General features: G+C 41.2%; 1 protein-coding gene across 1 annotated transcript in view; it reads left to right on the forward strand.

The window, feature by feature from the left end:
• Positions 1–15,388, forward strand: part of Tbx15 (T-box transcription factor 15) — a 99,266-nt gene that overhangs the window by 42,273 nt on the left and 41,605 nt on the right. Inside the window, exon 2 of the mRNA XM_041638165.1 lies at positions 14,571–14,784. Coding sequence (XP_041494099.1) covers positions 14,571–14,784 — 214 coding nt within the window. The remainder of the gene's footprint in view (positions 1–14,570; positions 14,785–15,388) is intronic.

Raw genomic sequence — 15,388 nt, forward strand, 5'->3', positions numbered from 1 at the left:
GACAAGACTCCAGCAGGGGCTTCCCTTCCTGGGGAGAAAACAGACCAGCAGAAAGTCATTTTGACCCCATTCCCCTGGAGGAGGGGACACTCGAATCACAAGCCCAGGTGCTCAGGAAATCTCTTGTCATTCTGAGACGGCTTGGAACATGGTACCATGTCTGTAGCTTCTAAATACAGTTCAGGCTGGGTCATCATGACAGTTGCTGAATTGGCACCATCATGGGAGCTGAAGTGGGAACTCTGACAGCACTTAAATGCCATGGCCTCTGGGCTCCAAGTCTTCCTAGGCCAGGAGGCAAGAGGCAGCATGGAGCCTTATGGGGAGAATGGAAGGAGTGACTTTGTCATGGAAATCGTGCAGCAGCAGCCGGCGACACTGCCACTCTTTCAGAGAGCAGCAGACACCCACAAACACACCAGCTATTTTAAAAGCCGTCAGTTTCTGAATTGTTGACATACTTGGAGGACACTGTGGCTTCAAAGGTCATTCTGACCTGTCAAGGTAGGTAGGTCTGGGGAAAGACTGAGGGTGCGGTGGCCAAGTCATTGGGTGAGGAGCAGGTGGAAACTAGTGACCTTGTATAGAGCACTCAAGGAGCCAGGGGTAGGGTTAGGAATAACACGTTGACTCTGAGATTCCCAAATCAGTCTTCTACACAGAGGACAGATCAGCAATTCCTAACTCACTCCACCTGCTGCTTCTTGGCTGTCACCTAATTTCCACCATGGGGTTGGGGACCTTTGATGATGCAATCCCTTTTGGAAAAGGGGAAAAGGAAAGGTAGGGAAGACCCAGGGTGCTTAGCTTGTCCCAGAGACATGAAGTATGAGGGTAGAATTCAAGATTTGCTAGTGTATTAAGCTCAGTCAGTAAGTTATGAAGACAAAGACAAACCATGTACGAATCTAGGAATTTCTCTTGCCTCCAGAGTTTGCTCTGTGTCCACAAAGGGAACCTTTTTCTGCTATGTAAACATTTCATCTTAGTTCTTTTTCTTCCCTCCCTTTTCCCTCTCTCCTTCTCCTTTCATTTCTTATTCCCTCTTGCTCCTTCCCTCAGTCCTGTTTTCCTTCTTTCCTTTTTCCCTTTCTTCCTCCATCTCTTTTCTTTGTTTCTGTCTCTTTCTTGGTATGTAGCCCATTTCACATTTGCCTAGAACTTGTGACCCTCTGCCTCAACCTCCCCAGTGTGGGGATCACAGGTACATACTACCATTACATCTGGCTGGATTCCTGTTGTTTGCATATGGGACAGTAGATGAGTTAATATTTTTATTAAGAACCTCATAGGGTCTTTTCTTTTTAATACTTCTGAGTTGGAGACACTAGGCATGGTGCTTTGTCCATCTTTCAAAGATCTAGAGTGTCCATTTTTGGTCTCCCCCCTCTACCGACAGGAACCTCATCTACACACTGATCTTCCTTCCTCCCACAGTGTGTATATTCCTCTTCTTGAATCAGGAGGTGGGTATCCTTGACATGGTTGTCAGCTGGAGTCCCACATTTTTCTATTTCTCTACCTGTTTCTTTGGATGAGGTCTTATCTGCCTTTTCAACATCGGTTACTTTCTCTGCTGCTCAAGGCTAGAGTTTGCTTTCCTGACCCCCCCCCCCCCCCTTCTTATGAATTACCAATGGGAGTCTCTGTTCCCAGCAGTCTTCCTTCTCTCTGCTTTCAGACCCAGCTGTGCCTGGGGGAGTAGTGTTTAAGTGGATCCTACAGAAACGGTCTTTTTAAGTGGACAGTTGCATTGCATCTTCATGTTTGCTCCTGCCTCTTGACCCTGTACCCTGACACCACCCAGTTTTGACAGTTGTTTTCTGTTGCTCCTGAAATATTTTCTTCATCAGCGATCCTTTTCAGTCCTGTGTTTTATGCTTTTTGTTTGCATATGTTTTTCTTCATTTGTAAGCACACAGACTCTCCCACAGCGACGGACAGGAAAGAGACTGAAAGAGCCCATAGACCTTTCCAAATGATGGAAAGAACTCGATGCTGTCCTACTCTGTGCCGGAGGCTGTGCTGAGTCACCAGCATCTCACGATTATCTCCAACTAAAGAAGTGTTGCTCAGAAAGGGCATGCCTCTTGCACAGCCATGTGTTTGAATCTGTGTGGCTCTAGTCATGGTTGGTGCTACTTCCTTTACCTCACGGCACTTCTGCAAACCCATCTTGCTGCAGGCAGCAGGGACAATGCTGTACAGCAGAGCTGGGGGCTCAGCTGCTATCTGCGTAGGAGCCGCTCCTTTTCCGAAGGAGGAGGCCATCTCTGCCTTGTATTTCACTGCCAGATCCACTGTGTCTAATATTTGCAGGACTTGATTCTCTGTCCATTTTATCTGCATGATGGAAGGTCTCTTTTCTTGTCAGGGTCTTATGGAAGAGAATTGGTATCAGGGTGCTTTCTCAGCTCTTTGGCAATGATTGCTTCTTCACAGAAGCAGCTGGACTCTCTGCCTTTGTTAGAAGCTCCTGAACTGTTTCAAGGCAGATCTCTCCAATCTGTTTAACACAGTGCACAGGCAAAGTGCAGGGTGTAAAGTCAGGAGGCATGTAACCTCGGGATTTAATAGAGATTTTGCTGGGAGCATGGTATGCAATGAAGGCACCCCACTATGAGGGATATGTTTGTCTTCTGGGAGAAGATCAGAAAAATAACATCAAAAATTTTAATTTCATATCAGCCCACTTTCTACCTGCATTTTTTCATTTTTCTCTGTTAAAATATAGCATTTTATCCATCCATTCATCCATTCAGTAACAGGTAGTGTTTTACTAAGAATATAGCAGGCAGCAGACAATGTTTCAGGGACTGATACAGGTGTTATCTGGATGGCACAGGTTGCTGTTCTTTGTGCATTTCCTGTGGGTTTTCTTGCCACACCTTTGCTTTTAAATGCCCTACTCTGGAAGATCTTCCTTCTCCTTTGCCAATGTGTTTTTGCTCAGAAAAGATGTCTTGGGTAAAGAGGTTCCTCTTACCACTAAATTCCCATGGCATTTTGGTGCTTTTTTTTTTTTTCAGTTAAGAGCACATGAAAAATAGTATTGCATGCAGACTTTTAAAAAAATACTGGTAATGTAAATATGGAAATGCATGTATATACATATATTGCCAGCAGCTGATAAAAGGTTTACAAAGTAGTTCTTAATGATATAGTATTCTATAGATGATAAAAACAATTGAGATGAAGTCCTTCCTTAAGGTAGGCAGTTGGAAGGAGGCGAGATGAACTCTAGCATGCCCTCCTTTGGATACCAAACCCTAATTGCCAAGCTGGGTTTGGGGCACTCTACTTTTTTAGACTTGTTCATGGAGCTACCCTTCTTCTCTGAAAAATTTTGTAAAAATCCAACCCAGTGCCTTCCACACATCACCAGCCTAGGCCATATACTCAGTAACTATTTGCTAGACAAATATGTGATTGAATGAATGGATTGGTTCAGAGTACTTGAGAAGCTGTTGTATTTATGTGATGAGGATGTTGGGTTTTAAACGTGTAGCTGAAGGTCTTCTGAGTGTCACCTAAAGGGCTCTGTATTCCTGGGTGTGCTCAAATGTCTATCATATTCATGTGTTGGAAATTAGCATTTCTAAGGATCCTGTCCCCAGAAGCCACAGTTAAATTATATTTACTGCTTAGAAATAGGGTGTTAGCATGTTAGTATGTTTGTACGTTAATTTATGCCTAGTGGAAACATTCTAAAAAGTTGTAGTGCAGGTGCTTCTGGGGCCTGCTTTTCAGTTCTCAGGAAGTATCATGATGGCTGATGTGAGCGGGGGCTGGCATTGGGGGTGTCTGTGAGTGGATGGAAGTCACAGTTGCAAAGAGCAAAGATGGTCTGGCTGGAGTATGAGCTGATAAGCTACTTCAGTCAGGACAAATGCAAGGAGCCCTAGGAAGGGGCCTGTGTTGAGCGCAGCTAACCTAAAATTCACTGGGAAGGTTTGAAGACTACCCAGCTGGTCAGAGTCAACTAGTGAAGGACTTTTGATACAACGTGTTTAGCTCGGATATTGTCCCTTGGCTTGTGGTCTCATTTTTGATGATTTTGTGCATTATATTTCATGAATATTATCTGAACTAAACAGTCTCCCAAAACAAAATTTTGTAGCAAGAGTAAAACAAATCTAAAATTAAAGTTGTTTTAAAATATCCAAGACCCAGCTGGGCATGGTTAACCATGCCTTTAATCTCAGCACTTGGGAAGCAAGGCAGGCAGATCTCTGTGAGTTCCCGACTAGCCTGGTCTACAAGCTACTGAAAGAAACCTGTCTCGAAAAACAAACAAACAAGCAAACAATCCCAAACCCATGTATATCTCTTATTTTCTCTTGGTTCTCCCAGCATTGGTGAACTCTTGCATGTTGTTTTGACTCTTGTCTGTTATGAAGTACTTTCATAGCCATTATCATGAGCTAAATTGTTTTTAAGCAAATTATCCATTTAGGACTATGGGAAACTTCTAGGTCCTGAAATGTGACCTGAATTAAATATAAATAAATCAGAATTTGCATAAATAGGAGCTGTTTCTCCTTCCTTGCCTGCTTTTCAGTGCTGTCACTGATTTTTTTTTTTTTTCAAAATCCAAACACCTTCCAACCACCACACCTTCTGTTACTTTGCTTATCAGCAAAGGGGAGAGCTGACGTTGACAGTGACCTTCACTGTCTGTGTTAGTTGGGTCTTTCAACCAGTAGTCTGGAGACAGGAAGTGGAATACAAGAGGCCTTACTTCCTGTACTTCCTGACAAAATGACTTAAACGGGTGTAGAGCTGGTAAATATTGCTGATTATGACTATGTTGGTGGTGGAGGAGGAAAATTATCATGGACTTTGTTTGGCTTTTCTCCTCTCCCAGAGGAATTGGCAACATTTTTGTTACTGAGAAACTGTCTTGTGACTGAAGAGCTTAGAAGGTCCCAGATCTTCACATGGGCAACAGTGTAGTTTGGAAAGAACACCTACCCAAATGGCAGCCTAACTCCTGCCCCATTCTGACACCAGTCCTGCTATATAAGAAGAACCTTTATTCACAAGCAAGCCTCCATATCTGCTTGTAAAATATCTCAGCCAGAAAACCCCTACTTCATAGAGTGTCGTGAAAATTAAGGAAACAATGTAGGTTCACCTCTAGCGTGGTGTTGGATGCATTTCCCCTTCCACTTTGAAGCCCCCAGAGGGTTGAAAGGCTGAACCTCCCATGGCATTAAGTCTTTGCCTGCTCGACAAGAAATAGATCAAAAATAGTGACCGCTGTCACTGCTGTCACTTCTGTGCAAATCTCCTTCACAAGTCTTGAACTCTAGAGGCACCTGCACCTTAATGTGGTTCTATGTGTCATGGGGAGAGCTGTTGCTTATTAGGTGGAGAATGCTTTGGGCAGCTAAAGAGATAAGAGCTCTTAGTCTCCTTAATTGGCTTATTGGCATAGGAATTGCAGGCTTCAGGTTACCTTCCCCTTTCTCCCAAATAGAACTTGGAGGGCATGGAGAGCTCCGGGACTCCATTCCATGACCGACGCCATCTAACAGGCTCATTCGAGTGTTTGCTAGCATCATGACTTTAGTCTAATCCAACCTGGGTTACAGGTCAGTCTCTTGACGCTCAGGAGGGAGGATCAAATTTGGGCTCAGTCCGTACTCAGGTTAGTGCCAAATACTGTGCTTTTTCCATATTTAGAATTACTATATGAAAAATTTCATCCCCAGCTTTCTCTCTAAGCTACCTTGAAGTTTGGCAGCCCAGGACCAGCCACCACTCCAAAGGGACTCTGGGACAGTTTTCTTGTGCCTGATGCAGAGAGCTCTACCTGGATTATCAGATTCTGATATCTGTTCTGATAGGAATGAGACTCCTGAGATAAACAAGGGGTTTTGGTATGTGGTCACACATTAGTGCTTGGTAGAAAAAAACTCAGTACGTGCTTAAGTGCTCACTAATATCTGGGTTGCGTCTTTCTTTTGCAGTCACTTCAGACATGTTTCCTTTAGGAGAAGCATGACAACTCATCAGTAGGCCCATGGATTTGCGTCTAATCTCAGGAAGTTCGACTGCTGTGCTTGTCTTCTGTCACCGATCTTCCATTCTGAAGCTAGACTATCATAACCCTTCGTTTTACACAGGGCACAGGACAGAGATTTCTAGTCTGAAAGTGAAAGAAAACTATTGTGCTCATGTAAAACCAAGTTTTAGTTTGTAGAAGACAAAGGCTGAAGTCTAGTTTCTGATATCCATAGTCTTTACAAGTTCTAAACTCCACATGGCCACATATTTTGCTTATCTCATCCCACGAGTTTAGAAGTAGGGCACACACATAGTAAATGCTGAGTAAACAGCTATTTAGTTTAGTTGAACCTGATTTTCTGCCTTCATCTCATGTTCTTCACCCTCTACCTTTATATAAGCTAAAGCCTGGCCATTGTCTGTGTTCTAAAAGCACCCAAATCTTTATTCAAGCTATTTTGTTTCATCATTTGTTTGATGCTGTTGAGCCTGCATTTAAGTTTGTCCTATTCAAATGTCATTTCCTGAAGTCTTTTGATATTCATTTCCCTTGTCATTGGCTCAGAGCTCCTAAAATTTTCTCCCTATGTTTGTGTAGCATCTATCATAGTCAGTCTTTAACACTTTGTATGTCCTTCCTACCAGATTCTGGTAGCTTAAGATCAGATATGTTGTTTATCTCTCTTTGTCCGTTAACATATAATCTGGTCTGTATGAATCAGATTGTTTGGAAAAATAAGATGAAATTAAATAAAGTCTCACGTACCTGAAATCCTTGATAAGAGAACTGACAATTGAACCTAGAGTTAATGGTATATAATATGGAGATGATAGTTCTTTTTTTTTGGTATCAAATTACATTATTTTATGCTTAAAGAATTAGCAGAGTGCCTGGAATATAGTGAGTGGTCTATAGGTGTTAAACCTGAATGCTTTGGGACAGTTCTTATGATCCCGTGTTTACCTCAAGTGCCCCAAATCAAAGACTGAATTACTGTAAACAGAATCAATAGATTGTTTCATCATCAGAACAGAAATAGGATTTTAGATGCAGCATCATATCTTAAGACCTTAGCTCCTGATCATAAACCTAAGGTAACTGAGGCCCAGTAAAGCAAGAGAGACTTCCATAGATCCCATCTGAGGAGAAGGGAGCCACAGCGGAAATGCACTTTGTTCACTGTATATTGAATGAGTCAAGAAAATTATCAGTTGAAGTTGGGTGCGGTGACCCATGTCTGTAAACTCATTACTTGGAAGGGTAAGGCAGAAGGATTGTTGTGAGTTCAAGGCCAAATGAAGCTATTTACTGGGTACCAGGCTGATCTGGACTACGGAATGAAGGCTTGCCTCAAAAATCTCTCTCTCTCTCTCTCTCTCTCTCTCTCTCTCCATATATCTCTCTATATACACATACACACATATACACACATATATACACATATACATATACACACATATATACATATATATGTATATATTATATATGTATGTGTGTGTATGTGTATGCATTTTTGCAAGTTTAGAGCAGAACAAAACCAACTCACTGTAAAATATTTCCGTAATGCTTAATTTTGATATTAAGCGCCATCATAAACTAAGTGTAGTAACTTGAGGCATTTTGTATCTATGGTAACCCAACCAATTTATTGTGGCATTTTTCTTTCCGTGGTCTTGGTGCTCTCTTAGCTGCACTCCTTATCCATCCATTAGACAGCAGCGTTAGCAGGGACTTTATAGCCCCTCTAATGAATGCGCATGTGCTGTGCTATGGAGATGAAGGAAACTGAACACCATAGCGGTTATGCGTCTTAGACAAGATTAACTTGCCGAAGCCATGTCAGTGCTGCATAGTTAAGATAGTTAAGAAACATTACACAGATGTCAGCTGCTTTGGTCGGGGACAAACTTAGCATGATCCTGGGAGAGCAGGTCACTGAATCAGGAGGCAGAAGATCTGTGTTCTGCTTTGGTGACTTGCAATGTCTCTTGGTTTTAAGTTGCTAATCCACAAAATGGAAAGAGTATAAATGTGTTCTGCCTCTACACAGCCACCCACACCCACGGTACATTTACTAGAAGCCTGAACTGCATGCTTATTGCTGTGATTCATAAACTAAAATCAGTTCCCTGTGGGAACTTAGTGACATGGTGTGCATGTTAATAAAGCCAAATTGGTTGGATGTAGAAAGTGAATGGCACTCCCAACTGTGACGGGGAGTCAGTTTTGGACAGGAGCAGTTATTTACATACGTATGTTGATTTTGCCCTATGAGTCATGTGATATAACCAACACAGAGTGTTGGATACAAAAATTTTTCTTTTTTCTTTTCCCTGAGTGTAAATTTATCATTGTGCTCTTTATTTACTGAAATTCCTTTGTTGAAATAGTATTTATAAAAAAATTTATGGATAATTCAGATTATTACCTAATATTTAATTTATTAAGAAAGAAAGTCAAATGTTGCCAAAATAAAAATAACTAGAGATGCTTTTAATCTTTAAGGGATTAATCATTAAATTTTTCCCTTATATTTATTTTATGTGTTTAAGTGTTTTGCTTTTATGTATGTCTATGTGCCATATGCTTGCCTGGTACCTGAGGAGGTCAGAAGAGAGGACCAGATTCCCTGGGACTGGAGTGACAGAGGGTTGTCGTGTTCTTGAATGGATGATCTGATTTGATTAATATAACTGATTACATGCTTCTTAAATGCAACACTTAAGGCAGCGTGATTATATATTCTGATCCATAGAGAAAAGTATTGATTCAAATAGTTTAACTGTTTTTCAGAGTATATTTATTTATCAGGTTGGGAGGGCGTGTGTGCCATGCTGGACGTGTAGTGGTCAGAGGACAACTTTGTGAAGTTGGCTTCTTTCTTTCACCTTTCCATGGCTTCCAGGCATTGAGCTCAGGTTGCCAGCCTGGGGCGTACACACTTACTGCTGAGCCATCTTGCTGGGCCCCTAAATGTGTTATGTACTTATAGCTTAGGAATATATTTGTACAAAGAGTGAAACTTTACTTTTCTGCAGACTGCTGATCTTGTTCTCAACTCCGAGATTCCAATCTAAGGTTCTTGTTTAGCAGCTGATTTCACCAGACTTTTACTCCTTTGTTATTTTTTTAAACTGTTGAACATACAGGGTCAACATTATTTTTGAATGATGACAGCTACAGAACAACTGAGAAATGAGCAAGAAAGGGTGCATTCAAATAATTTCACTCATAGCCTGGAACCTACAATCTGTAAAAAGCTCATGGGCTCCATCCTTGAGTACATGGGATGTTACAAGTTTAGAATATTTCTAGTAATCTAAATAGCTGTTTCTGAAAATGTTCTTCATAGGTAAGTGCTGCTTATGCTACCATAACTTAACCTTTGTTTTTTTTAGTAGCAATGGGTTCTCCAAAGATCTTTCCCAACCCTCTCAAACCTCTATGTCCTCTAGATTTCCACAAGACATATGAGACTCAATGCAATGGGATGGAAACAGTGTTGTCGCTACCTGTGTTGGTCTCTGAATATTTCTCACTTCTTCCTATGTCTAACTGCCTTGTAATATATTAGAAAGAGTCTATTTTTTTCCTTGGTACTTTTCAGAATCTAGCACAGTGTTAGGCACATGGTAACTACTCTGTGAACGCACAGTTAACACTAACTGGAAATCTCTCATGTTCTGTATTCTGTTTCTAATTATCTATGTGGTATATAATCTGGAGCCATATGCTCATAGGTGCTACTTGATTAGCCTGGTAGAAACTGTAGCTACTCACTGGATCCCTAGTCAATATTTTAATTTCTGCAATGGAAACCTGGGCCTTTATTCTTTTTCTTCATTTAATCTGGTTTGTTCAAGTCACTTTGCTCTTAACTCTGCTAATACCTTACTGGGTATTCCTCTCATTGGAGAGGACCCTTACATTCTCCACATCATCAGAGACAGAAGAGATTCTAAAAGTTTCCAGTTTTGCCCTTTCCAGGGTACGATGGGAAAATAGATCCTTTGTGGTCAAGTGACTTGGCCAAGGCTATGTGTTAATCCATTTAGTAACACATTTGAGTCCTTGTCTTCTTCCAGACAGTGTGTTCAGGGGAAAGTCTCTTATTTCCTAGTTCCCAGCTGTGGTCCTCATTTCAATCCATTAACATGGATAATTGTTATGACTTAGTGTGGTGGTCTCTCTCCCCCTCCCCTGTTCCCCTTACTGAACATGCAGTGATGAAATCACATGTCTAAAACTGCTGCTGGACCCCACTTTCAGAGTCTACTCCCAATTTTATTTTATAATTATATCATTTAGTGGTAAGGACATTTTAACACTTTGGTCATAGGTAAGTTAAAGCTATTTGAAAAATCTTGTTTTGAGAAGATTTTGAACATGTTATACTATTCATGTTAAATAAGAAGCTTTTGGTATCTGAGACAAATGGGCTTTGAACACCCATCTTTGTCTGTGACTGAGTGGGTGACATTAAAATGGCTCTGTTTCTGAATGACATCTCAATCAAGCTAGGAAGGATGCTTGTCACTTAGCATCTGCCCTTGTCTTAGATCTGTGCTGGAGGGAGATTAAAAAATAGCTCTGGTTAGCCCAAGGCATAAAACTAAGCCTAGACATGTAGAATCTATCTATAAAACTTTTCAATGATTTCAAATGTGGATAGTTACTGAACTAGAGATTATGGATAAACTAAGATTTTTGGTTAGAAACAACTTTTATGTAAGAAGTAGGTTGATCATGCAGCAACTTGATTCTGTTCGGAAGTGATGGATGAGGGAGACTGGATAGAAATGACATTCTGATTCCTGCGGGCACCTTCTTCCTTATGGATGATGACAAACTTGTGGCTGTTGCCAGAGATGATGTCTGGATTTGGGAGAGGAACATTCTGGAGCTGGAGAGAATGGGATGTGTTGGTCACATGTCTCGAAATCAGCTATAGGCAAACATGGATGGCAACAACATGGTCTGGCTTTCTGTCTCAATTCGTCCCCAATTTACTGGTGCCAAGATCTGACCCATAGCAACACTGAAAAGTCATTTGACAGTTGATGTAAACAGACATCCTCAAAAGGAGGCAAAATGGCCAAAAAGTATGTAAAAAAGGCTCAACATTACTAATAATCAGAGATCAAAACTCCAGTGACATATTACCTATTCCAGCAAGAAAAATTATTCTAAAAAAAAAAAACAAGAGATAACAAGTGCTAGCCAAGACACAGAGAAAAGGGAACGTCTGCAAATATGTTAGTGAGAATGTAAACTAATACAGCAACTCTGAAGAACAGTATGGAAGGTCTTAAAATTTTAAAAGGGGAATTACCATATGATTTAGTAATCTCACCATTAGGTATAGTGTAGGCAGAGTTTTTGTTGGGTCTATGATCAGCTCTGTTCCACCAGTTGCTTCCCACATAGCCACTCAGAGACTTATTATTATTTATAAATGCTCAGATGATAGTTCATGCTTATTACTAACTAGCTCTTATAACTTAAATGAATTCACTGTCTTTTTACCTTTCTGTCTGTCTGGTGACTCCTCTGACTCTGCTCTTCCTCTTCCTAGTGTCCTTTGTCTGGTTCTCCCATATAACCTTATCTTGTCCAGCTAGTGACCAGTCAACTTCTTTATTAAACCAGTCACAATGACATATATTCACACATATAGGAGAGGTAAAAATCATGAGCCTCTAGGCAGCACATATATTAATAGAAGTGGCTTAAGGTTAATTTAAGTTGTAAGAGTTAATATTAAGCCTGAGCTATTGGCTGAGCATTTATAAATAATAAGCCTCTGAGTGGTTATTTGGGAAGTGACTGGTGGAACAAATTTGATCATGGTCCTGACAAAACACTCTGCCTACAGTATAGATCCAAAGAAATTAAGTCAACATGTCAAAGAGACATCTACACTTAGTCACAATAGCCAAGAACTGGAAAGAACCTAAGTGCCCATCAACTGACAAATGAGTACAGAGAATGTGGAACATTTACACAATGAAATACTATATCACCATAAGAAGAATGAATTTTGTCATATGCAGCAACAAGTAGACCTGGAGATCATTAGTTTCACTAAGAGAATCCTGAGACAAAAAGACAGGCACTGCATGATCTCAGTTTACATGTGGAATCTAAAGAAAGTCAGTGTCTTAGAAACTGAGTCTAGAATGGTGGTTACCTGAAGCTCCTAGGAGAAGAGGGAAGGAGGGATGGGAAACTTCATCAATGGCTACCAGGTTACACTCAGAGAGGAACAACACATTCTGGTGCTCTAGATTTTAAAAATGTTTTTATTATCTCTATGTGTGTGTGTATGTGTGCCCATGCACGTATGTGTGTTTGTATGCCATGTGTGTGCAGTTTCCTCAGAGGCCAGAAGAGGCCAAGGGATCCCCTGGATCTGGAGTTACAGGTGATTGCTAACTGTCTAACACAGGTGCTGGGAATTGAACTCAGGTCATCTGGAAGAGCAGGGAAATTCATGGTCAAGATACATGGTCTATAGCTGGACAGTGTTGGCGCACACCTTTAATCTCAGCACTTGAGAGGCAGAGGCAGAAAAATCTCTGTGAGTTCAAGGCCATCCTGGTCTACATAGGAAGTCGCTGGACAGCAAGGGTTGTTGGACAGAGAAACTCTGACTTGAAAAAAAAAAACCTAAATAGTACATAAGTAAGTAAGTAGTAAGTAAGTTAGTAAATGATTTTCTTGGAAGAAAATAAAAATGTCATTTTTTGAAGCATTATGTTGTTCCTAAAACCTCTACTCATGTATTATTTCCAGGGAATGCTATCAGAATCTTTGATATTAAGTGGCTAGTTAGATGAACAGTTCCCTGAGGCTTGATATCATTTGACCTAAGAAGAGTATATCAAGATGACTCGAATGTGGACAGTCTTAAGATTTAGGAGTTTTGATATCAAGTTCCTGAAAGTAAAGCTTAAACATCTTAGAAAATCTCATTTCAGCCTTTCCCTACCCCCTTAGCACTTCCTGGTCCCTTTGCCCACCTCCTCTTCATTAGGACAGAAGGCACAAGAAAACCCTGGGTGGCCCAGGACATCAGATGCAGCTTTTATTTGGTTGCTTTGAATCGCACCTTCCTGTTTGGATCACTCCTCCTTTCACCCATCCTTCAGAAACCAATCAAGGTGTCTCCTGACCCCATTTATTCTCTTTGTTTCAGCTGCTTTCCCTAGTAACTTTTCCCATATGGTTAAATCCTTGCCTCAAAAAGAATTTTTTTTTCCTATCAAAAATGCTCCGTCCAATTGGGGTCTAGTAAAAACTGTTCACTCAAATATGTGACATACTGCTTATAAAGATGCCAGAGCTCTTATTTTCATCATGTTGGTGATCAAGGAATAGAGGGGTGGAAGAAATATTTCTATGTTTAAAAATAACTTTGATTGTACTCACTCATATTTGGTTTCTAGCCATAAACAAAGGACACTGAACCTATAATTAGTGATCCTAGAGAAGCTAAATAAGGAGAACCCAAAGAAAAACATATAGGCATCCTCCTGAATATTAACCTTCATCAGGCGATGAAAGGAGACAGAGACAGAGACCCACATTGGAGCACCGGAGAGAAATCTCAAGGTCCAAATCAGGAACAGAAGGAGAGAGAGCACGAGCAAGGAACTCAGGACTGCGAGGGGTGCACCCACACACTGAGAACAAGGGGATTTTTCTATCGGGAACTCACCAAGGCCAGCTGGCCTGGGTCTGAAAAAGCATGGGATAAAACCGGACTTGCTGAACATAGCGGACAATGAGGACTACTGAGAACTCAAGATCAATGGCAATGGGTTTTTGATCCTACTGCACGTACTGGCTTTGTGGGAGCCTAGGCAGTTTGGATGCTCACCTTACTAGACCTGGATGGAGGTGGGTGGTCCTTGGACCTCCCACAGGGCAGGGAACCCTGATTGCTCTTTGGGCTGACGAGGGAGGGGGACTTGATTGGGGGAGGGGGAGGGAAATGGGAGGCGGTGGTGGGGAAGAGACAGAAATCTTTAATAAATAAATAAATTAAAAAAATTAAAAAAAGGAAAAAATGTCTTAAAATTCAAAAAATATAACTTTGATGCCAAGTGTCAGGGAGTGAGAAGACATGACGCTGGGGGCAACAAGCGAACAGTCTGATCAAGATGTAGAGACTCTGTGCTTGTGGGCTTCATTTAGTGTGGCATTTATTTTGTCACTCCAGTTTGGCCTCATTTCTTCCCACATGGTGACATTGGTACTCTTTTTTTTGCCTATTGCAGACCAATTTTCTTCATCTATGGCTAGACCTTACTAAAATGCCAGATGTCACATTGGAAATGCAAAACCTGAAAGAAGGTCATAAATCACAAAAACAAACCATAAAATAAATAATAAAATTCTCTGAGCACTGTGCTCTGGGGCTTCCCAGCTTCAAGTTTCCTTTTGCCTGCTCCTTCCCCAAGCCCACCGTGTCTCCCACTCCCCCTTCTTTTAAAGTCAGGTATGTAGGCAACGGGGCAGCTTCTCACCTCAGTCTCCATTGTTCCATTTTCAGATTCTGAGCAGAGCACTGGGTCAGACTCCGAGGTGCTCACCGAGCGGACCTCCTGTTCCTTTGGTGCTCACGCTGATCTGGTGTCTGGTGCCGCAGGCCCAGTGCCTGCTACCATGACTACCATGGAGGAGATTCAGGTGGAGCTACAATGTGCTGACCTCTGGAAGAGGTTCCATGATATTGGAACAGAGATGATCATCACCAAAGCAGGCAGGTAAGGATATTCCTTTGAGTGACCAAACCCAAAGGCACTACAGAAGTGGGCCCCATTCTGCCCATTCCCACTTATCTGTGGCAGAATCAGCGAAGCTCAAGCAACCTTGAAGTTGCTTTTCTGCACTTAGATTTGCTCATGTGGTCTTGCTGTGTCTGCCATTATTTTGCTGTTTTTCTCTAAGCACTCAAATCTAGCATCACCTCTACACTCACAAACATTTCCCATGTTCAAACATACTTCTTCATCTAATTCTTGATATATAATAGAGAAAAGTTAGGTCCAAAGCAAGTATTTAACCCCCCATGCAATATTTTCAAGACACCTTTTCTGAAATCAGTATACATCTTCAAAGACTAAAGTAACCATAAACCTTCAAAAAAAATGGGGCTTGGTATACCCATTGAGTGTTTTGTTGTTGGCTTGAAATTATCATATAAACTTCATGATGATTAGGAGAGTCTCTTGTGAATCTAGTTACCCAAGATAATAAAAATTTGGAAACCACTCTCTCTCTTTGAAGAGGCTCCTTTAGTCAAATCATGACTTGACTAGCATCCTCCAGTTTCCCATAGCTATGCACTTATTTTGCTCCAGGCACTGA

The sequence above is a fragment of the Microtus oregoni genome, unplaced genomic scaffold (assembly GCF_018167655.1).
Source record: "Microtus oregoni isolate MIOR12 unplaced genomic scaffold, Mior012 000054F_ref0000373, whole genome shotgun sequence".
NCBI classification, from domain to species: domain Eukaryota; kingdom Metazoa; phylum Chordata; class Mammalia; order Rodentia; family Cricetidae; genus Microtus; species Microtus oregoni.